The 22,252-nt window shown below is 45.5% G+C and overlaps 1 protein-coding gene across 2 annotated transcripts in view; it reads right to left on the reverse strand.

Moving 5' to 3' along the window:
• Nucleotides 1–1,525: 1,525 nt before the first annotated feature.
• Nucleotides 1,526–22,252, reverse strand: part of TOP3B (DNA topoisomerase III beta) — a 110,458-nt gene continuing 89,731 nt past the window's right edge. For both annotated transcript variants that reach the window (XM_085633237.1, XM_085633236.1), the window contains exons 15-18: nucleotides 18,192–18,341; nucleotides 14,934–15,034; nucleotides 8,716–8,917; nucleotides 1,526–2,087 (exon numbers count right to left, since the gene is read on the reverse strand). In XM_085633237.1, coding sequence (XP_085489363.1) covers nucleotides 1,612–2,087; nucleotides 8,716–8,917; nucleotides 14,934–15,034; nucleotides 18,192–18,341 — 929 coding nt within the window. In that variant the 3' untranslated portion in view covers nucleotides 1,526–1,611. The remainder of the gene's footprint in view (nucleotides 2,088–8,715; nucleotides 8,918–14,933; nucleotides 15,035–18,191; nucleotides 18,342–22,252) is intronic.

Consider the following 22,252-nt stretch of genomic DNA (forward strand, 5'->3'; position numbering starts at 1 on the left):
TTAACACAAAGATCACATCCCTGAGCACCTTATATACACAGAATGCCAGCCTTCTACTGCGACTGCCGATTCTGATCCACAAAATGAAAGAGTTTTGACCTCTTGTGGAATCTGAGATTGGCTAGCTGGCTACAGGCTTCATTTCTAAACAGGCATTAGCAAAGCCATTCGGTTTTGCTTTGACAAACCTTGTTCACTGCTGGTATTGGCTTTGCCAATGCTTGGAGAACTGCGACACAAGCAAGGGTAAAGCCAAAAGCGTCAGTTGGCCATTTTGCACTGTTATTCTGCACATACCCAAGATGGCCATTCATGGCAGATGGATGCAACGAGACGGCCATCTTGAAACAGTATAAAAATAGACAAAATAATAATGTACCGTTCTACGATAGCTGCCATGTTGCACCTAGGGGGAATATGGGAACCATCTTGGAAGTAAACACAATATCATTACAAGATGGCCTCCTGCCGCTGTTGCCTTTGTTAAAGCATGCAACACAAGCCTACAAGCACTGGTAAAGCTAATACGGTAGGCACAGGGGAAGAAGAGCGAGAGGGATAGAGAGAAGAATAGCAAGCAACAGCAGGGGTTGGAGTCGGCAGCAGGCTGAGTGTGTTATGGAGGAAGTGTGGGGTGGGGGAGGAATACAAGGGTGACTGTAGAGGTGGGGTGAAGATAAAGAAGTAGAACTAGACTTCACCAATTGTTAAGTCCAGCTTTAAAGAGCTTTCTAATTCCATCTCAATAAGCTGGGGTTGCCAACTTGTGTGTGCTTTGCACAACTAAATCTACAGCCTGCTATGACCTCACTGAAGATATAGAAGTCAGGGTGCCTTGGCTCCAGACCATGGTACTCAAGTGTGTGAGGAAGATCAAACAAATCAGATTTGGGCCTAAAAACCGATATGTAGTTTACAACATCACTGAGTCTGAACCACCTTTCCGGCCATTAATTTGTGTCAGAAAATGGTTTTGGAAAGCCTATGAGGATAGATGGACAAATGACCGCTACAACTAGATAGGCCTCAAGCAGGCATCTAGTGCCTGCACAAGCCTACTGAGACCAACACACCATGCTGAATGGATTATGAGGAGTAAAGAGATTGTCACTCATAAAAGTTGTACTGAGCAGTGTAGGCAGTCTGGCTTCAAGTTTCATCGGGTCCTCATTTGTTTCTGATTTTAACATGTTGTCCACCTCTCTCTGAACCTCTGTAAGTCGGGAAAGCATTACAGGTCACCGTGCTGGATGCTTAGTTCACTGTCCACCTGAAACCTCTGAAGCAGATATGCCTTCCGTTCGAAACAAATGGCTGTTTGTTTAAATTCGTATGTTTATGTAGGTTTTATAATGAAAATGTGTCCAGTTAGGGCTACACAAATGTATGCAATGAGCCCTGAAGTTGACCAGGTGAGTAAATGTTTAGAAAAAGCCGAGCTGAAGAGATAGCTGCATGGAGCATTAAATAAAGAATTGTCATGTATTATATAAAATATACTCTTGAAAATGAGGACAACGTTTAGTTTGTTTTTAGTTGAACACATATTTTTTCTTTAAAAAAACCCAAATAAACCCACCTTAGTGCCAGGTGCTTTTTTTGGTGCGCTTATCACACAAAATATGCAGCCAGAGCTGCCATTCTGTCTTTCGGCTTTTTGGGGTTCCCCCTGCCTCCTGGCCTGCGCCCCCTCCCACGGCCTTGCCGCTTTCCCTGGCCGCCCCTATGCATGGGATGTCGCATGGTCGCATGCTTCAGTTCCACCAGGTCCTGGAAGACTGGGTCGCAGAAGACACAGCCCGTGTGCTGTGTTTCGTCCCCAGGGAGGGGCGACTTGGCCTTGTTGAAGTCCACAATGACCAGCGAAGCATCACACAGTTCGCAGTTCTCCGGTGACACGCGCACCTTGTGAGCGTTCTCAAAGAAGTGAACAATGACGTTGCATTTGTTGCAGGCCATCTTCCATTTTGGGCCGGAGGTGGGGTCGAGCACTAGCACACCATTCTCACACTCCACGCACTGGCCAATCCCCAGAAGGTTCAGCGAGTGCTGGCACGTGGGATGCGTGCACTCGTTGCATCCCATTCCTGCAATGAAAGAGAAACAAAACCTGTTACAGAAAATGTACTCCCTTGTAACTGTCAGATTGCTGCTTGTAGTGCTGTAGGTGAACATGCTCTCCACACACCCGACATCCACTATTGGGTGCCGAGGACGCAAGTTGTTTTTCTGCGAAGTTTCGGTTCTAGATGTTCATGATATCTTCCTTAAAACCCACAATGCACCATGCCTGACATAGATTGTGTTCTTCCCATACAAGTGACGTGAGTGTAAGTAGATGTGAAGCAGCAAAGTCTGTGTTAATACGCCTTTAAAAAATAATATTTGTTAAAAACTTTATAGCGCAAGCTCACATTTGGGGAGGTGGGAGGGCAAATGTGAATCTATCGCATTACAAGCTGGATACTGACTAAGTACGTGGCCTTTTCTATTGGTAGCATATATCAATGTAGCACAAATCCTCTGCAGAAACTAAAAATCAGTACCCTTTTCCCCAATTTGGTGGCTTGCAAGTTTTAAGTACAGTTTCCTCAACTTGTGTCTCATGTGAAAATGAGGATTGGGGACCATGCTGCAGTTTTTCGTAGGGAATGTGCTTTTGGCAGAAAGTGTGGTGTGAGCTTGGATTTGGCAAAGCAAGCTTGAATACATTTGACAGTCGGTATAATGAAATCCGCACGAACGTAGAATACTCTGCAACTGACTGAGGATGTGGGAAAACTTGACAATCAGTTGACATGGAAGGTGGGGGATGGCCGCAGGCAAAGAAGCAAGGGTATATTCTCAGGGCGAACCGATTTTTGTGCACTTGAATGAATGGCACCTATACCGTTAGGGCAACTTCTCGCTACAGAGAGAAGCGTTTGCAATGAGGAAGGCCACTTTCCACGAAAAAAGAGTGGGCAAGATTGCAATTGCTCAAATGGTACTCCTGAACACTAGTCAGGTCCGATGAAGGAACTTGAGGCACTCTAAGAGGATTCACCCTTTTAGGGCCTTCCACAGGGGTCTAATGACTAGTATCGTAAAGACTGACTGATGTCCTCGACTTTAAAACTGCTACAGTGACTATTGATCTTTACCAGCCAATCGCCCGGGTAGGGAAAGACATGATGGGCATTGCAGCAAAGATACATTGGTACTACGACCAAGCATTTGGAGGCTTGACGGGGCTGTTGTGACCGCCAGACAGTAGAAGTTGCACTGATAATGCAATCCACTTAAGGCAAACCTGAGGTGCTGTTTTGTCAGGTGAATGGGGATGTAGAAGTAGGTATCCTTGAGATAGAGGGTCGCTTTGTAGTCCCTGACACAGAGCAGTAGAATGTCTTGGAGAGATGTCATCTTGATGTGCTCTAACACGATGTACTGATTGAGCAGACGAACGTAGAGTATTAACAGCAACATCTTGCCTTTCTTGGGGATGAGAAAGTGCAGGGAATAGACTCCCCACTTGTGTGGTGTTCTTCTGGCAACAGCTTTTGGTGATCGCAACTAATGTTGTGCCTTTGTGGTAGAGGTTTGGGTGGCATACGAGGACATCTGTATGCTAGCCGTCAGCGACAATGAAGGGTGCCCACCTGTTCGAGGTTCCTTTCTCCCACTGTGGAAGGTATAACCTAAGGTGATACCCCAAAATGTATTGAGTGAGGGAGAATGTGAGGAAGGTCAGTATTTGCAGGTAGAGGTGACCCTTGATTTGGGCAGCTCTTGCCTTGCAGCAGATGCTGCCTTGTGACGTATTGCCCCGAAAGGTTACTGTAGATGACAGCTTATGTAATGGACCCTCCTAAAATGTCTGTTGCGGTTAGTACGTTAAGTGAAGCGAGGTGGCCATGGACGTGGCTCCAGCATGTGCTTGTTGCCTTCAAAACCATGATTTTTGTAAGCTGGGTATTGAGTGCCCCCATGACTTCTGCAGTGCTCATATATTTTATATTCTTTTTCATCAGGGATCCCACTTGCAGGCAGGAACACAATAGATGCTCCCCTTTGAAAGGTACACTGAGAGGGGGTTGTAGCTCTGGTCTGAACCTAGATGCTCGCAGTGAGACATGATGTCACAGGACAATGTTGATGTGGGTTTCTCTGGAGGGAGGCACTGTCAGCTGCATCTGAAGCATACTTAATGTTTGTGTAAAAAAGTATTTTCTCTTGAATGAGCTCCTTCCAACACTTTTTGTAAACATGCGGATTGTGCTTCACTAAGTCCTCATCTCCTTCCTGTAGTATCTGCCATACCTTTGCAGCAACCCTGCAGAATTGACTGTGCCCCACTGAATAGGATCCCCCACATCTGACCCCTTGCCTGTAGCATAGATTTTCTTGCTTTCTTTGTCTGGCTGTGCAGTATGCCCCGTACCCAGCTTGAAAGCCCTTTTGAGTGCAGTATGCAAAACAAGTCAATCTGGTGGGACACGATCTCTGATGTAGATGGGGTATTTTGGTAAAGCTTTATGCTTTTTTTCGACCCAAAGTATGGCAACTCTGGCTTTGACTGGGTCTCTGAAGTTTTGGTAGAGCATTTGAGCATCAGCAGGACCTGGACAGAACACGGTCTTTGACAGCATCTCAGTGAGGAAGTCATCCTCTTCCTCTACCACATATTGTGAAGGTCCGCCACACACTTGATGACTGCTTTGTACACAATGGTACTGTCAGCTGGGATGGCTTGGCTGGATGTTGCTCCAAAGATTGGTCATCTGCAGGATCAGCATTATAATTGTATCATGGATCATCTCCATCATCTGTGGTTATTGGGTTCCTTTAGGGGTCAGGTTATCTGCAGCGGCATCTTGATCAGAGTCTAATTGAACTGACTGTGTAGGTGAAGGTGAGGGCGGTGGTGTAGACATCCTAGGCTTTGTCTTCCTGGAAATGGGGTACACCCAGAGCGCCCCCGAGATCGCCTCTTTAAACGTGAAGCGACATTTATTGGTATGAGGTTGGCCAATGGAGATATACATATACATATATATATATATATATATATATTCACTGAAAAAACCATAGGTTTCACACATGTTATAGTTAGCGGAAATTTTACTGATAAAAAACCAATGAAATTCCCCCGTTATAGTTAGTGCAGGAAACTATAACTCACACGACCGCAATCCTCTGCTGATGCTAATACTGTATTTAGACACTTATTTGCCCATGTCTTCTTCCATAAATTTTTAGCTATACATATATTACAAATATTTTTTTTTCATAAAGACACATATGTCATCAGCAGAAGATTGCGGTCGCGTGAGTTATAGTTTCCTGCACTAACTATAACGGGGGAATTTCATTGGTTTTTTATCAGTAAAATTTCCGCTAACTATAACATGTGTGAAACCTATGGTTTTTTCAGTGAATTTGCAAGGTTTTTTAAATGCTAATTCCTAACTATAACGTGTGTGAAACCTATGGTTTTTTCAGTGAATTTGTATGGTTTTTTAAATGCTAAGTTACTTTACGCCATTTGTGGCGTGCGCGCCCACTTAACGCAGTTCGTTCCGTGCGCGCACGGTGGGCACGCGGTGCGCTACGCGCACCGCGTGCCCACGTTACGCTAGATGGGCCATGTACGCACGATGCGCTTCGCGCACCGTGCGCACATGGAGGACATATTATGCGCTTCCTTGTGATAGGTAATCTGTTGAAATTTTTTTGGGAAATGCTGTGCTCTTATATGCCATGCACAAATGGTGGCCTTCGGCCACCATTTGCACACGGGGTGGAGAGAGTGGTTTTTTTTTTTTTTAATAATTTTTTACCGTACGCGTACGGTAAGCGTACGGTAAGCGTAATCGGCGAAATTTTCGAAAAATGAAAAATTACCGTTTTTTGCCTTGGGGGATCTTTGAAGACTCAACTAACATGGTTATGTGCATGGGCGCTGTCTAAACAGCCCCTTTATATGTTTTTGGCATTTGTTTATCAGCTCCCCCCTCAGAGTGCGAGAGAGAAAATGGCGGCCGCCGCTTCCTGGTTTCGACCGATTCGAATGTTTACTAAGATCTAAGGGCCAATCAGAATCGAGCTCGCGCACGCCACCGTACGCGTACGGTAAGCGTACCGTAAGCGCACCGTAAGCTGGCTCAGATATATATATTGATTTAAAGGCTATTTTCTCAGAATCTACTGAACAGATTTACACCAAACCTACAAAAGGCACTTCCTTGACCTGAGGACTACCTCTCTGCCAAATTTCAAGTAATTCTGTTCAGCCGTTCGGGCTGTAGCTGTGTCTAAAGGTCCTATGGAAAAATGCATGGGAAAAACGCGTTTTGGGACCCCCCTTTTATCTCAGCCCCCGCTTGACGAATCCCCCCCGAGACTTTCAGGGTAGGAGCGGAGCGTAGCGCCCCACCTATTTTGAAAAATTTGCGAGTATTCGTCAACCGGCGCCAAAGTTATTCAAAATAGAATGTTGCGGATTTCCTATGGAAACGTGGTCCTAACTATAACTACCTACTGGCGACCGCCAGTAGGTAATATATATATATACATACACACATATTTGTCTTACATTAGGCAGCTTGCCTTGGTCTTCTGCTGCTGATGGTTCGCTTGGGGCTGGGGCTGGTTTAGAAGCGGATCTCTATTATTGAGTCTATGTTGGGTCCGAGATGGGCAGTGTATATTGTTGGGATAAAAATGAGTGTCTCCTTTTCAAAAACTATAGGCGGAGTTTAACCTTCATAAATCATAGTTCCATCGTTATTTGCAGCTCCGACACAAATTGACCTCTCTGATTCGACAGCTAGAGTCGCTACCTGAGTTGCACCCGCTGGAAGGTCGCTTACTGATGGGAGATCTGGGACCCATAAAATCCGGCAAATTTACCAAACTCTCACTACACACTCCAAGACCACCATTCACCGAAACCGGGCGGCCTGGGAGGCAGACCTGCCAACTTTGACAGGCGATGATTGGGCCGAGGCGCTGGCCAGCCCTCGCTTCGCCGCCGTGTCTACCAGATATAGGCTAATCCAATTTAAATACCTCCACAGGGTATATTACACATGTCTTTGCCTTTGGAAAATGGGAGCAGTTCAGTCTCCTGTCTGTCTCCGATGTGGCGCAAACGAGGGGTCGTAACTCAACACGGTGTGGAGCTGCGGAGCATTACAGCTCTTCAGGTCAGGTGTGTTTTCTTGCATGGGGCAGGTTTTGGCATGGGATATTCCATCTGACCCTAGATTAGCACCCTTACACAGCACATAAGACATCGGGGGGAATAGGTATAAACAGCACCTGATATTTCTGGGTCTCACACTGGCTAAGCGGGACATAGCACAACACTGGAAAGATACGTCCCCGCCTTCTGTATTCAACTGGAAAAAGGCCTTGGATAGGTGTATGTCAGTGGAGATTGCAGTGTTTCAGGCAAGGGGGTGCCTGCAGAAACATGGGAAGACTTGGTCCACGTGGGCCAAGTACCGAGGTTTAGATTTGTCCCTGGTGTCTCAGACAGCCACCCGAGACCCTAAAGAACGAATGGTGGTAAATGATTTACCTGTGTAAAGTTCCAGTGCTAACAAGACGTAGATGGGCATTCTTTTGGTGTGTACAGATTATATTAAGTACAACTGTGTTGTGCGCGCGTTGGGGGGGGGGCTCGGTGTTTCGCTCGGTCTGATGTTCTGCAGACCTTTGGGGTGGGTGTTCCACAGTACCGGAGGACCGGTCATTCTGCATTTCAATTGTAGTTTGCTTGCTGGGCTCGGCCCTTCTGGTACAATGAAAATTCAATAAAATCTGTTTAAAAAATAAAAAATGGGTGTCTCAGGGTCGAGGTTCAAGCTCACGGTCTAGATGCTTTTCCAGAGATGAGATTGGTCTTTAGGGTTGACATGCCTCTTTAGAAGCAGTTTGGGGCTTACAGCATGCCTCTCCCAGGGCTACTTCTTGGCCTGGAGCAGAGGCTCAGTTTTTAGAATTGAAATGATGTTTTCTCTTTAGTCCCTCTGCCCCCCCGCCCCCCCCCCCACCCTCCTCGAGTCATTCTCATATGACCTAGCCCCAAGTATTTCGGCCCGAATTGGTTCAATAGTGGTTGGCAGTTGCACAGAGCCTTCGAGTGTTGAGGGTAGGGATTCTGGTGTTGAAAATTTCATTTCTATAACAGCAAGTCGAATAGTAAAAAAAAAAAAAAACAATCTTGGGTGGAGTCTAAGTCCTGGTACATTGTGGGTACTGTGGAAGGTATGACACGCCACCTCAAAAGCTCTACTTCGCAGAAAAACAACTTGCAAGCTCCGGGTCCAACTCTAGAAGACAGGAGTGTGTAAAGCATGTTATCTACAGCAGAAATTTTGCAAAAACCCTGCACTGGAGACCACAAAGCACACACAGGAATTAGCGGCCTCAAACGCATTTTCTAGCATTAATACAAATTATCTCTAGCAACTTATGCTGTTTCTAGCTCACTGTTTAAGGGTCCTTCCTGGCCACTTCCAACAGGGAAGCTTATTCTTTTGTTTAAAACACTGGGAAGTTGAACATGTAATTTAAAAGTGATTTAGTATAAGTGGCATGCATGGCGTTGTTTTTAAAGCCACAACCTCAACAGGTGGACTCACAAGAGCATTTAATGTCTATAGGAACAGGTGATCATGCACCAAAGTACTGACTATTCTATAGGTGAATGGATAGACGCTGTACCTTTCTTCATGTCCCGGAAGGGAGTGTGGTTAAAGCAGTATGGACACAGAGGATAGCTCTTCCCTCGTGAGCCAGAGGACCACAGCACCAGTTCAAATTCATCTAGCGGGCAGCGCAGCTCCTTATACAGCTTTATGGTGCCATTCTGGGGGAGGCTGTACGTCTCGTCGCAGTGAGAACAATGAAGACGGCTCGGCTTGGCCTGGAAATGCAAGAGAAGCAGTGATACAAAGGCCTTTTGTAAGGAAAACGCCCTCTGTAGAAGGGCTCTTACTGTTCTGGTCACTAACTAGGTCATGCTTGCTTATCTTTACACCCTGCGATCAGGACAAACATTTGGTGGGAGGGTATTACCTAATTCCTTTAATATTTCACACTATTAAATAACCCACAAATTATAGGGAAGAACATATTAAAATCTTGAAGCTTGCAACAAACACTTCCAGCCAGCTTGGCTGTGTTCGGGTAATATCTGCATTATATTTCCTGGGCTGAACAGCCCTGACACCTTTCTTCTTGCAGTCTAGTAAATATTCAAGATGGACTGCTGTCCCAGGAGCCCTGCTTCCACAGAGCAGTGCAGGGCAGTGCATCCTTTCTACATGAAGCCTCTATTGCACCCGAATACTCTGCACCTTCCCTGTGGATGATCTACGCTGAGCATCTCCTAAGGTGGACAAGCATGCTCTCTACAACCAACAAATGCCCCTTACTGAAGGACACAGGCCTGCTCTCCACGTGCTATGTCCTGTTAAGCAAGTCCAAGTTAACCTAAAACACAGAACCTCAAAGCACTGAAAAACACTGTACCAGTAAGCAAAAGTGGCACAAGGGATAGAGCCCCCAACTTAAGAGGGATTTGCAACAACAAAAAGTATATACACAAGTCATTGATTCAATTTGCTGAGTTAGATAACATACATAACATTTTGTAATGCATTGTATCGCCATGCTTCAATATTTTCAATATCACTTGAGCTGGGAGCTCCTCAATAAAATCGGGGGTTGTTTCCATGAAGAAATTGCCACCATTACATCTGGCAAGACTGCTCACCAACCCTCTTTACCTCCACTGGTCTGCATTCAACGTTCATGGTCATTCATCAAACATGCCATATTTCTCACTTCTAAACAAATGACTTCCCTTCGGTGATTATCTTTATGATCGATATTCTATCTGCCTGCATATTCCACCCACCTTGAATCCCCTCAGGCACCAGTACGACCTCCTGCTGCAGTGGGACACTCAGCTCTGTCTTGAGGTCGCGTTCAGAGGTGGCATCAGCAGAGCCATAAAGACACCACCCAGGATGCGCGGACGGCAGGTCCTAGTCAGTTTTTTTCCAAGCCCCACATGGCAGAGACGATTGATAAATGGTCATGTGGTGTACTAGACACGAACATGGGACCTTATGATTTTTATACCTGAAATCAGCCCTCAGATCGGAGGTGGACGGGATCTGTGAGGAGTCTGCAGGTAGATCGAGAATCCACTAGGATGAGCTCTACCGATGGGAGGTACCATGTCCTGTTGATGGATAATTCTACCTGCAAATTTCTCGTCTCGTCAATCAATACCCCGGCATTGTGCCTCTCTAGTGGTGGGCTTGAAGAGAGGGCCACGCGAGGAAATCCTGCAGCAAAGATCTTGTAAAATGGCCATCCTCGCAGACTTCCAAGTCCAAATAACGCTATTCAGTAGAGGTGTAAATCGAAGCCCACGTCGCAGCTGAACAGTTGTATAAGTAGGGAACGTCTTTGGACAGAACTGAAGGAATCTGTTTGGCACTCTTGGAAGGAGCTCTGATACCTTCAGGAAGTTCCTTCTTGGCAAGCACATAGCAAACTTTAATGCATTAGGACATCCATTTAAACAGTGTCCTCTTTTGGACAGCTTTGTCCTTTTAGGCGCTGGCACAGGCAATGAACAGCTGATGAGCCCGTAATTCCCAGGTCCCATTCATTTAATAGCCGACAGCCCTATGAAGGTCCAAAAGGTGGGGTCTTTCCTCCTCCTCAGTGGGGTGGTGAGGACAGTGCTATGCAGGGGGGGGGGGGGGGTGATAGACGGGTCCACATCGAACAGGGTTAGTACCTTTACGAGGAATAAAGCTTTTGTCTTCAAAACGAGCTTGTCTGGAAAGAAAGGCCTGGATGGCAGACGGACACGGAATGCCTATGGTCCATGCACACGTCGAGCCAAAGTAATGGCAACCAAAGAAACTGTTTTATAGTCAAAAGCCACAAAGGGCAGAGGGCAGCCATGCGTGGGCTCAAATGGAGACCCCAGCAGAAAAGTAAGGTCCCACTGAAGCATATACAGGGTGAGGGAGGAATCAGACTAGGACAGGTTGAGCTGGCAGCTGAAGAAAGGCTGAAAGAACCAAAATGCAACCTTTAACTGCATCCAGAGTAATCCCTTCCTAAAAAAAGGCACAGAAGAACACATTTGACAGATCCGATTCGATTTTTGGGTTTTATACCACGCTTTTATGCCCCGAGGCGTCTTGGCGCTAGCCTGTGATCAAGGTGGGGAACTCTTACTTGTTGTACAGCCATGTTTTTAAACTTGTTCTGAAGATCAAAAGAGTAGGGGCAGCTTTTATATCTAGAGGCAAATCATTCCATTGTAGTGTAGTGTTTCGAATAAAACGTCTGCCTCCCCAAGAGACCAGCTTATGAGGGGGAACCAATAATTGTTTTCCAGAGCTGGATCGAAGGGTTCTGCCAGGAGTGTATCATCTGAAGTTCTTTTTCATTTCAAGTAGTCAGGGCGTGACCCAGCTAAGGCCTTAAAACCTATGCAAAGTGCTTTAAAAATGACTTGCTTATTTACAGGGAGCCAAGGAAGCTTATTCAGGGCTTCGGTTGCAGAATGAAATGTGGCTACGTTTAAGAGTATCCTGGCATCCAAGTTCTGCACAGTTTGTAATTTGGACATCACCTTGATTTGTAGATTCAGGTGAAGACCATTGGCATATTCAATGCGGGAGAGAACCAGTACAATGACTACTGTTTTAATAGGTCACATGGGATCAGGTCACTGATTTTCTTTATAGTTTGTAAAACGCAGAAAGAAGAAGAAATGACTGCATTAACCTGGTTTTCGTAGGTTAGTCTATCATCCAGAATGATGCCAAGGTTTCTACTTTCTTTTTTGGGACTGGGAGAGTTCCCAGGTCTTGTGGCCACCAGGAAGGAGTCCAGAGGGATGCATTGTGCCCAAACAACATCACCTCTGTTTTGGCTGAATTTAATTTAAGGCAATTTTTCCCTATCCAATCGCTAACTGCAGACATGCAGTTTTGAAAGGATTCGTCTATGCCATGATCAGTGTTGGAGAGGGACAATACACTTTGGGTATCATCAACGTAGGACAGTTGCACCTCATAGAGGGTTAACATTCTCTCCAGTGCCACAGGAGTCATACTGTATATGAGAACTTGAATGGACCGACCGTGAATGGATGGCAAGAATGTGCTCAGTGCCAAGGACATTGCCCACAGCTCCAGCAGATTAATATGGCACCTCTGTTCTGCTAGAGAAAAAAATCCTCTAATCCGCAGGCTCCTTAGGTGTGCTCCCCACTCTAGAATAGAGGCATCCATTAGCACCTAGGTCACCGTTGAATGAAGGTCTCCCACAATTGAGATTCTCCCTCACCGACCACCACTGAAGGCTTTTCCACGTGTGTGGATCTGCAGCTCTACATGCCAAGAACAGAGGCATACTGGTAAGTAGCATATTCCGTTCAAGGCATATGAGCTGCAGATCACACACTAGCATAGACTATACAGCAGTATCTCCCCTCAAATGTATCTAAGAGGAAGTCTTCCTCTGGTGCGTCGGAGTGCATTGTGACACCATGATAAAGTGCAGCCCTATTTAATAATTGTCCAAACCCAAGGTGATCATCTGGGGGAGATGGTTTTGAGGGATATGGCTGTGGGTCTGGGAGGTCTGTTGGGATAGGGAATGCCCAATCATCTCGTGGTGAGGTATCTGGATCAGTGAACGGGTCATTGGGATCAACCCCCCCCTGCCCCCCCCCAGGTCATCATCATAATCATCTGGAGGTGGTGTATGTGGTGGAGAAGTTACAGGTAAGGGTGGTGTAGGTAGAGGAGGTGGGTTAGAAGGTAGTGTAGGAGAAGAAGGGGGCATAGGCGATGTGACAGTACAGTACAGGAACTGGAGCAGATGGTGTTTCCAGTTTCCGTATTGTTTACATGGCACAGCCATGACATGTCCTGTTTTTGGGTTTATATAAATCTTTTTCTGTCTTGGATCGATAGGATCTGGGTGAAAAAGTTCTTGTTCCTCGGGAACGGCTTTCAGTGCCGATTTTTTCGGTTCCGAGCGAGGCTGTGGTTGATCCTTATAGGTTTTGGCCTTAGAAGGCGTATCAGAGTCCTTAGGCTTCTGTTTCGGTGCCGAGGATGTTGGTTTCGGAGCCGAAGCCAGATCTTTAGGCCTGGGAATGTTCGAAGCCGGCTTATCTAGGGGCCTCAACGTTTTTGGGACTGATTTGGAGGTGGAAGGCGTCGGAGCCGATTTTGGAGCAGAGTGTTCTTTTGGCTTCGGTGCCGAAGGTGCAGGTGGGAAAAATTATATGCGGTTTGCTCGGTCCCGAGCTACCAGAAGGCTTGTCCTTTTTCTTCGGAGCCGAGCCCTGAGGCGGTGCTTCTGAAGGATGTTTTCGGTCTCGACTGGGGCCAACAGGCGAAGTCTTGACCACTGCCTTTGGTTTTGGAGGGGTTGGGGTAGGGGCAGTAGTACTCACTCGTTGCCCAGGAGTGATGAGGTCGTTTAAGTCTTCTGCCTCTGAGACGATTTCGAGAGCCTCCGAATCTTCCTCCGGGACATCGGGGCTTTCATCAAAGATGTCCTCTGGTTCCGGAGCTGGTCTCTGTGCCATGATGTGTTGTCGAGCCCTTCGATCTCGAATAGTCTTCTTCGATCGAAAGGATGCGCAGGCTGGACAGCTGGACTCGTCGTGTTCAGGTGATAGGCACAGGAGAGATGAAAGTGAATCTGATGGTTTTTCTGGAAGTTTTGCACTTCGAAAAAGTTTGAAATTGAGATTTCAAACCGGAGCGGAAAAGTTGCATCCGAACCCAATGGCGGAAAAAAACAATCTAACGATGGAGTTGATGCCCATGTGCACTATCGTCCAAGGAAGGAGTCACCTACCTCGTGACTACAAAGACTTCTTCCAAGACAACAACAAGGTGCAAGCATCCGAGCCCAACACCTGATGGCGATCTACTATGCTAGTGTGTGATCTGCAGCTCATATGCCTCGAACACGTTGTTACACAAACTGCATGTGATACAGAACTCTGCTGCAAGAATCCATCCGGGCCTCGCTAGACGAGACTAGTTTGTTACAAGACTTGCAGCTTTACATTGGTTGTCCCTTCAGCAGTGGATGCTATTTAAATCCTGTGACTTGTAAACACGTGCATCTACAATCTAACGCTTATCCCGTTATCAAAACATTTCATATGGTATCACCCTACTGATTGTTTAGGATATATGGGACCATCTTTCCTCCCCGTACCAAAAACCATGAGTCAAAGATGGAGGCAGGACCCTCCTTGTAACAAGTGTGTCAGGAAACAGACCCACTGGGGCTCAAGAAGACGTTGAAATCTTGGCTTTTTCTACCTCACAGTTTTCAACAAACACCGAGGGGCGGCCAGTCCGTTTTTTTTAAGGCATCAAGATATCTTCAAGTGAAAGTTAGCCCTCTACAAATCAACAAAATAAAATTGCAGAGACCTGAAGATCAAGAAATTGTATTCTGGCATTGTAGACTAAGCCTTTTATCCTTCTGACCTTTCCGAGCATCATCAATCTGGTAAGAATACCTCATATTCCAGCCCACATACAACGTTTACTTGCTGGAGCGAACAACATAAATAGTATTTATTATAGGGTTCCTGTGAAAAAAAATTAATCAATGAGCCAGTTTCGTTTTGATGGGGACTTTGTGCACAAAGACATGCTCAGTAGATCTGGAAACTGTTCAATGTCACAGAAAGGAGTTTGGGCAAATCATATATGCAACATAATATTGCATCATAGGGAAAAAAAAGTCTGTGAAGGCTGGGCACCGACAACCACGTGCCCAATTCAGAGAAAAATTTCACAGTCTTCCAGCACACTCATTAATACAAATAAACGAAAGAAATCTTTATCTGAAAGTCACTGTACCTGGATGTACTTCATGAAGCGATGGCACTTGCCACAGCGGGACAGAGGCTTCCCTGTGGCGGCCAGCGGAGAGAAGGACACCTCCATCAGCTCGTCCATACCTGCGGGAGGTGAGCACAGACATGACACCAGGGGACTCAGAGTCACTGACCTTTGCTCTCAATAGACTTCTGTAATACAATGTTCACATGTCTGGAAGGCTGGACATACCCTGCTGCATCCTACAGGGACGCCTCATTCTACGCTAGAGCTGCATCGCTGCCAGCTACAGGATTCTTCAACAGAGGAACACATTAATGCTCTATCAGCCTGATTAAAAACGAAAGTGATGCTAAACCAGAGGTGTGCAGTGGCCCCCAGTGAGCCGTAGGGTCTCCCAGTCATCCTTGTAAGCAGCGAAGGCATGGTAAAAGGGGAAGCTCTTGCGCTAACCAAATGTTCATTTACCCCATTCCACCATGATTAAAACAAAAAAGAACACTGAGTTTTATGTGACGTTAGTCATGCCCTCCCATCATTGAAGACTTCTGACTTACTTTCAAATTAATTTGTTCCCTCAGCTAGTCTTAGGACGGCAGAAGACTTCGGAGCTCGCTATGGTCACATGTGATATGGCTGCTTCTCCAGATACTTTGCACATTCTTTGTATTTGTCCCAAATATAATAGGTTGCGCTATAGTTGTATTCGCTCGCCGCTATTGCTGATGAATTTTAGTCAAGTGTGTCTGGCTGTACTGTTTTCACAATTTTTATCTTCACTAAACGTATGCTTTTATCTGTCATGGTTTTTAGCAGGTGGTTTAAATTGAAGTTCTTAAGATGTTAAGATTTTGATGGTCCAATTTTCTTGTCTATCTTTTTAAGTTTAATTAATTGTATGATTTGATGTACTTTTATGATTTGCTTTGATCACATTGAATAGAGTGATTCTTGACTTGAACTGAACTAAAAGGCTACTTTTACGGGACCAACAATTTCTGCACATAGCACTCAAAGGTGTGTATGTGGATGAGAAATGGCAGGGTTTAGAAGCTGGACTTCAGATGCATCCAGCAAGGGCATCCCAGTCCATCCCTGATCACAACACTGCAAAGAGAAAATGCAAAAAAACAATATAGAATCCCATGGTTTACAGAAACCATTCAGTGGGGGGGGGGGGGGGGGAGGAGTGGGGATCATGGCACTACAATAGGTATAGCTTGTGGGAACTTGGCACTCGCACACAATCCAGAATTGTCTCAAGTGACCCACTGCTTTAGTTTAAATGATCACACTATGCCCAAAAAGATTATAATGAGTTACTGGGAGTTTGCTGCCCTCCAGTGGTCACTTGAAGAGACTCATTTTCAGGTAATATTTGTGAGAAAAAGCATCACCTTTTAATTCATCGAGGAGTATAGAGATCAAAAGTATATCAATCTTTAAAACCACAAAGGGCGTCTCAGTCACATAACGTAGGGGGTCCACATGATACTAAAACAGATCCCACCACATTCTCTTGAGTACAAAGCAGTATCAATGCCCTATAGTTAGTCACACACTGCCAACTCCTGAGCCCACTCCTGTGGCCCACACCACATGTCTTTTAGAACCATCAGAGTTATTTTAAACATACTTCATCGTCACACAGGTGACAGCATCGTATCAAGGAAGTAATATGGAGCCACACTTAGTGATAGAAGGCATTATACAGACACTGAAAACATTACTGGACCAGGTCCCACTGCCCAAAACTCAAGACGGACAAGACAGACGTTGCGATCTTCTAGAAGAACACACCGCCATGGGACTCCGGCTGGTGGCAATCGGAGTTACAATCCGTCCAACATCAACCGCCCAAGCCAAGACCCTCAGGATCTTCATCGACAGCAAGCCAGGGGCGTAACACAGGCCCCTGCAGCCACCGCAGTGCGGAGGTGGGCCCCAACCTCCAGAGGGCCCGCTCAGCACCGCACTTCGGCTGGAGAGCTCCAGATGGAGTCCGGAGGGGGCCCCTCCACGTACCCTGCAGGGGGGACCCCTCAAGTTTTGTTACACCCATGCAGCATGCTCGACATGACAAATCAAGTCAACGCTAAGACAGCCTCAGTCTTCCACACCCTGAAGATGCTGAGGAAAATCTTCAAGTGGCTCCCGACCAGCACACAGAAAACGATCACTCATGACCGCATCAGAAGCAAGCTGGACTACAGGAACACCCCATATGCAGCAGACAATTCACCAGAGGACCGCTAACTCATCAGATTTCGGCAGCCTCCTCCTATATTATCGCTAAAGCCTAGAATGACCTGCAACTACATATCAGGGCTTCCTCTTCAATTCTGTAAATCCAAGAGAACCTTAAGACCTGGCTCTTCAAATAGCCTCCAAGCCTCCTGAGGCACAGCTAGAATCACACCTGCTTAGTGCCAGGATACCCTCCCAGGTGATAGCGCACTCTACAAATAGGCCTAACATTAGATGACATATGTTGAGTGTCACTTGGGATATACTTCAGAGTGTCAGGGACAGAAACCAGAAACAATGAAAGTACCCAATGACATGCTGATCAGTGTAGAAAATCACTACCACTATTTGACATTTACAGGGACCATGTGTTCTTTAAGAAGCCTCTGAAAACTGGCCTTTTCTCCGCTGAGACCTGCTCACCCCTTAGTCAGTCTAATCGAACTAGCTCGCTAAAACAGGCGACGACTCTTCTTCTGTCTTAGAGATGAAAGACCACTTACTAGCCAACTGCCTCCAAAACCCTGTCGCGCCTAGCCTGACATGCAGATAGTAAAATCCCAGGTATAGTTCTTGCAAGAGGGCTTTCTTTATAGGGTACAACCCCTTCACATCTTGAATTCAAAATGCCTCGTACATCAACGCCAGTGCTCATGGTAATTACAATGAGACAGACAGAGATGGTGTAGTATGGACCAGAGAAGCAAACATGGGCTGCAAAACCTGTAAGTAATCATGCAGGACAACACACTTCTAGATAAGCATTAGTTCAGAATCAGGATAGCAGGAGGTACAAGCAGTCATTTTTGACCCACAGTTCTCCTCCCACTGCCAGGGGAAGTGACACCGAGGCTGAGGAAATCTACCTCAATGCCCAGCCTGCCATTCGTTCATCAATTATGTTGCTAAGTAGAGGCATCTAGAACACCTTCTGTAACATCTAGCATGTCTACCATAGTAATGTTCCGAAGTGCACGCAATCAGCGTATTGTTCCTGGAGTCCAGAACAGAGACAGCGGAAAGGAGACTCACCTGCAATGGAGTCCACAAAGAAATGGAACTTGCGCTTGAAGATGTCCAGAGTGTGATCCAGAACCTGCTGGAAGTTGGCCTTGCCCTGTGCGATCAAGTTGAGTTGCTTCTCCACCGCGCTCCGGATGGTCGGCTGAACAAGCTCTGAGTCTGAGATAATAGAGCACAGTATTACACATGGAAATACAGTGCAGTTTCACATGGAGTCTAGTCGTAAGGGGGACTTATGGCAACATCTAAGGCACGCTCTTCATACCACAGTTTGCTCCAGACAACACTGGATATTGGACTGAAGTTTCATGATAGAAGACCACAAGGAATCATGTTGTATATGTGTCACTGGGAACTTAAATAAACTAGAGCATTGGAGTTGTATAATGTGCCTATATGTAGGTTTCTTGAAAAGGGTATTCCACTGCTGAGGATCTCGCTCAAAGCCAGCTTATCGCCCTCTGCAGACTTTATTGACCTGCTAGATAGCAAGAGGTTTCTCAGATGTTCATTGAAAACACAAAATAGAGCACAGAGAACAAAATGGTCCCCCAACTATGCTGGGCGTGGTTTGGGTGGAGCATGAACTATGGCAAGCTGTGCCAAAATGGGTCTCATTTATAGGAAATAGCTGGAGAAGGATTATGTTACTTACTCAGTAAGCATCATTTCTTGGCATGTAGATTCACATGCTTTGCATACTTCTGCCATCTAGTGTTGGGTCCAGATGTTTGCAAGTTGTTGTTCTTCGAAGAAGTCTTTCCAGTCACGTGGTAAGGTGACTCCTCCTTTCAGGGAAAGTGCGCATGGGCATAGACTCCATTGTTAGATTGTTTTCCCGCAAGAGGGTGAGAATGGAGTGAGTGTAGTAAAGAGATGTCCATGTGTATGTGATGTAGATAATGCGAACTGCAACAACTACAGGTGTCCGGGGAGGTGGGAGGGCGCATGTGAATCTACAGCTCTACATGCCAAGAACAGATGCTTACTGGGTAAGTAACATAATACGTTCGAGGCATGTGTGCTCTAGATACACATGCTTTGCATAGAATATATAGCAGTGTTCTCCCAAAGCAGTGGCTAACCAGTAGAAGTTGCAGTTGTCTGAAAAAGTGTCTTTAGCACTGCTTGCCCTACATTGGCTTGCTGGCGTGCTAGTACATCCACACAATAGTGTTTGGTAAATGTTTGTGGTGTAGACCATGTTGCTGTTTTACAGATGTCAGCTACATGAATGTTACCTAAAAAGGCCGTAGATACCCCTATTTTGCGAGTCAAATGCGCTCTAGGGGGCATAGAACCATTAATTTTAGCTTTTGCATAGCAAGTTTGAATGTATTTAACAATCCATCTTGAAATGCCAGATTCAGACATAGGATTGCCCGTGCGAGGTGCTGCAAATGTGACAAACTGTTGATTTGTTTTAAGAAAATCTTTTGTCCTTTCAATATAATACAATAACGCTCTTCTAACATCAAGTGTGTGAAAAGCTCGTTGTGCTACAGAATCAGGTTGAGGGAAGAACACAGGTAACTCAACTGATTGATTAAGATGAAAAACAGAAACTACCTTAGGGATGAATTTTAGGTTGGTGCGAAGAACTACCCTATCTTAATGAAGATGAAAGAAGGGTTCCTCTAAGGTTAATGCCTGTAGCTCACAAACTCTTCTTAATGACGTGATTGCAATGAAGAAGGCAACCTTCCATGAAAGGAACTGTGAAGGACAATTGTCTAATGGTTCAAAGGGTGGACCCATGCGTCTTGTAAGTACAATGTTGAGATTCCATACCTGTGCCGGAGGTATTCTGGGTGGAATCACTCTTTTTAAGCATTCCATTAATGATGTATTCACAAGAACTTTGAACAAAGATAAATGCTGTCTGTTTTGCAAATATGCAGCAACTGCTGCAAGGTGCAACCAAATAGATGTGTAGGTAGACCAGTTTGCTATAGGTGTAGAAGGTAGTTAGATAGTTGATGTGGCGATGTGTTTGTTGCCCAATAGACCCTGGATTGTGTAATCCTGGAGATGGGCACCCCAGCCTGATAAAGATGCGTCTGCTGTTAGCACGATTTGTGGTACAGGGTCGATGAAGGACTACCCTTTTGATACATTTTTTGTGTTCCCCTACTGCAGATAGCGATGCGTGTGGCTGTCCACCAACACTAGAACTGTTAAGTGACCCTGTGACTGATTCCATTGATGTGCTAAGCATTCTTGTAGAGGACGCATGTGTAGTCTTGCATGAGGCACTATTGCAATGCATGATGCCATCATTCCTAAAAATTGCATCAAGGTTCTGGCTGGTAATTTTTGGCTGACCTGAAACTGAAGTAACACAGTTTAATATTGCGAATTCTGGCTGCATTCGGAGAGGCTAGAGCCATACAATTGTTGAGAGTTGCTCCCAGATAAGATTGTAGTTGTGAGGGATGTAGATGAGACTTTTGCGTGTTGACCGTGAAGCCAAATCGGTGGAGTAGGTCTAGCGTGGTCGGGGTATGTTAACACTTTTGGTATCAGCTGGCTTTGATGAGCACAGTCGGCTAAGTACGGGAAGACGTGAATTTCTTGTCTTCTGAGATGAGCTGCTATTATTAGTAGACATTTGGTAAACACTCTCGGAGCAGTAGTTACTCCGACTGGAGAAAACTGATAGTGTTTGTCTGCTATCACAAATCTGAGATATTTGCGATGAGCTGGAAGGATGTGAAAGTATTCGTCTTTTAAGTCTAGTGTGGACATAAAATCACCTTGCTGTAGAAGTGGAAGCACCTGTTGAAGCGTTACCATATGGAAATGTTCTGACAAAATGTACTAGTTTAACATTCTGAGATCCAAAATTGGTCTTAAGGAGCCGTCCTTTTTGGGGATTAATAAATAAAGAGAGTAAACCCCTGAACCTTGGTAGTGTAAAGGAACTGGTTCAATAGCTGCCCTTTCTAAGAGAGATTGCACCTCTTGTTTGAGTAACTGTAAGTGGTCTGACGACAGTTTGTGAATGCAAGGTGGAATGTTTGGGGGATTGGTGGTAAGTTCCAGGCATTAACCATGAAGGATAATGTCGATCACCCATTTGTCGGTTGTTATGGATTGCCAAATGGGGAGAAACTGTTGAAGTAGTCCCCCAACAGGTGTTAAGTAATAAAGGGGAAGTGTGGGCAAGTCACTGTTTGTTAGGGGAAGGGGTGTTACGCGTTGTGGCACCTTCACCCCTACCTTTGGAATTGTTTCCTCTATACCCTCCTCTATAGAAACCTCTAAAGGGAGAGGATTATGAGTTGCTTTTATAAGAGGAAACATTTGGGTCTGAAGATGTAGTTTTAGACCCTGCTCTGTAAAAGGAGCAGCGAAAGGAGCCCCTATTTGATGGAGACTGGAGCGCTCCCATGGACTTCGGTACTTCGGTGTGGTGTCTTTTTTCATTTTTTTCTAAAGACTGATCGACTTGAGAACCAAACAGGTGTTCTTTGTTAAAAGAGGTGTTTAAAATGGACTGTTGAACTTCAGGTTTAAATCCTGCAATCCTAAGCCATGCATGCCTTACAAGAGAGAATGCTGGTATTGATCTCCCTAGTCACAGTGTCAGCAGCATCTAGAGCACATCTAATTGAAGAGTTGGAAATTAGTTTCCCCTCTTGAACTAACTCTTGTGCCATGACTTTGTTTTCATCTGGGAGATATTGGAGCAGTTGCTCCATCTCATCCCAGTCTAGTAGTTTGACTATTAAGTTATCTTCTAGTAGGCCATGTGTGTTTGCGATGCGCCAGTGGTTAGCAGCTTGAGCAGCCATTCCTTTCCCTGAGGCATCTATAAGCTTAGATTCCTTGTCTGGGGGAGGTGCGTCACCAAAGGTTTGAGAATTAGCTCTTTTGCGAGCATTGGACACCACAAGGGAGTCAAGATGTAATTGTCCTTTGAAAAACACAGGATCAGATGGAGAAGGTTTATATTTATTATTGAACCGGAGTTAAAATACGTGCTCGCACAGGATCTTTGTAGATGTCATCTGAATGCCTGATCATGCCCTTTAGCATATGGAGTGTTTCACTTGACCCAAGTGTTT

Source organism: Triturus cristatus, chromosome 11, assembly GCF_964204655.1.
Source record: "Triturus cristatus chromosome 11, aTriCri1.1, whole genome shotgun sequence".
Lineage (NCBI taxonomy): Eukaryota > Metazoa > Chordata > Amphibia > Caudata > Salamandridae > Triturus > Triturus cristatus.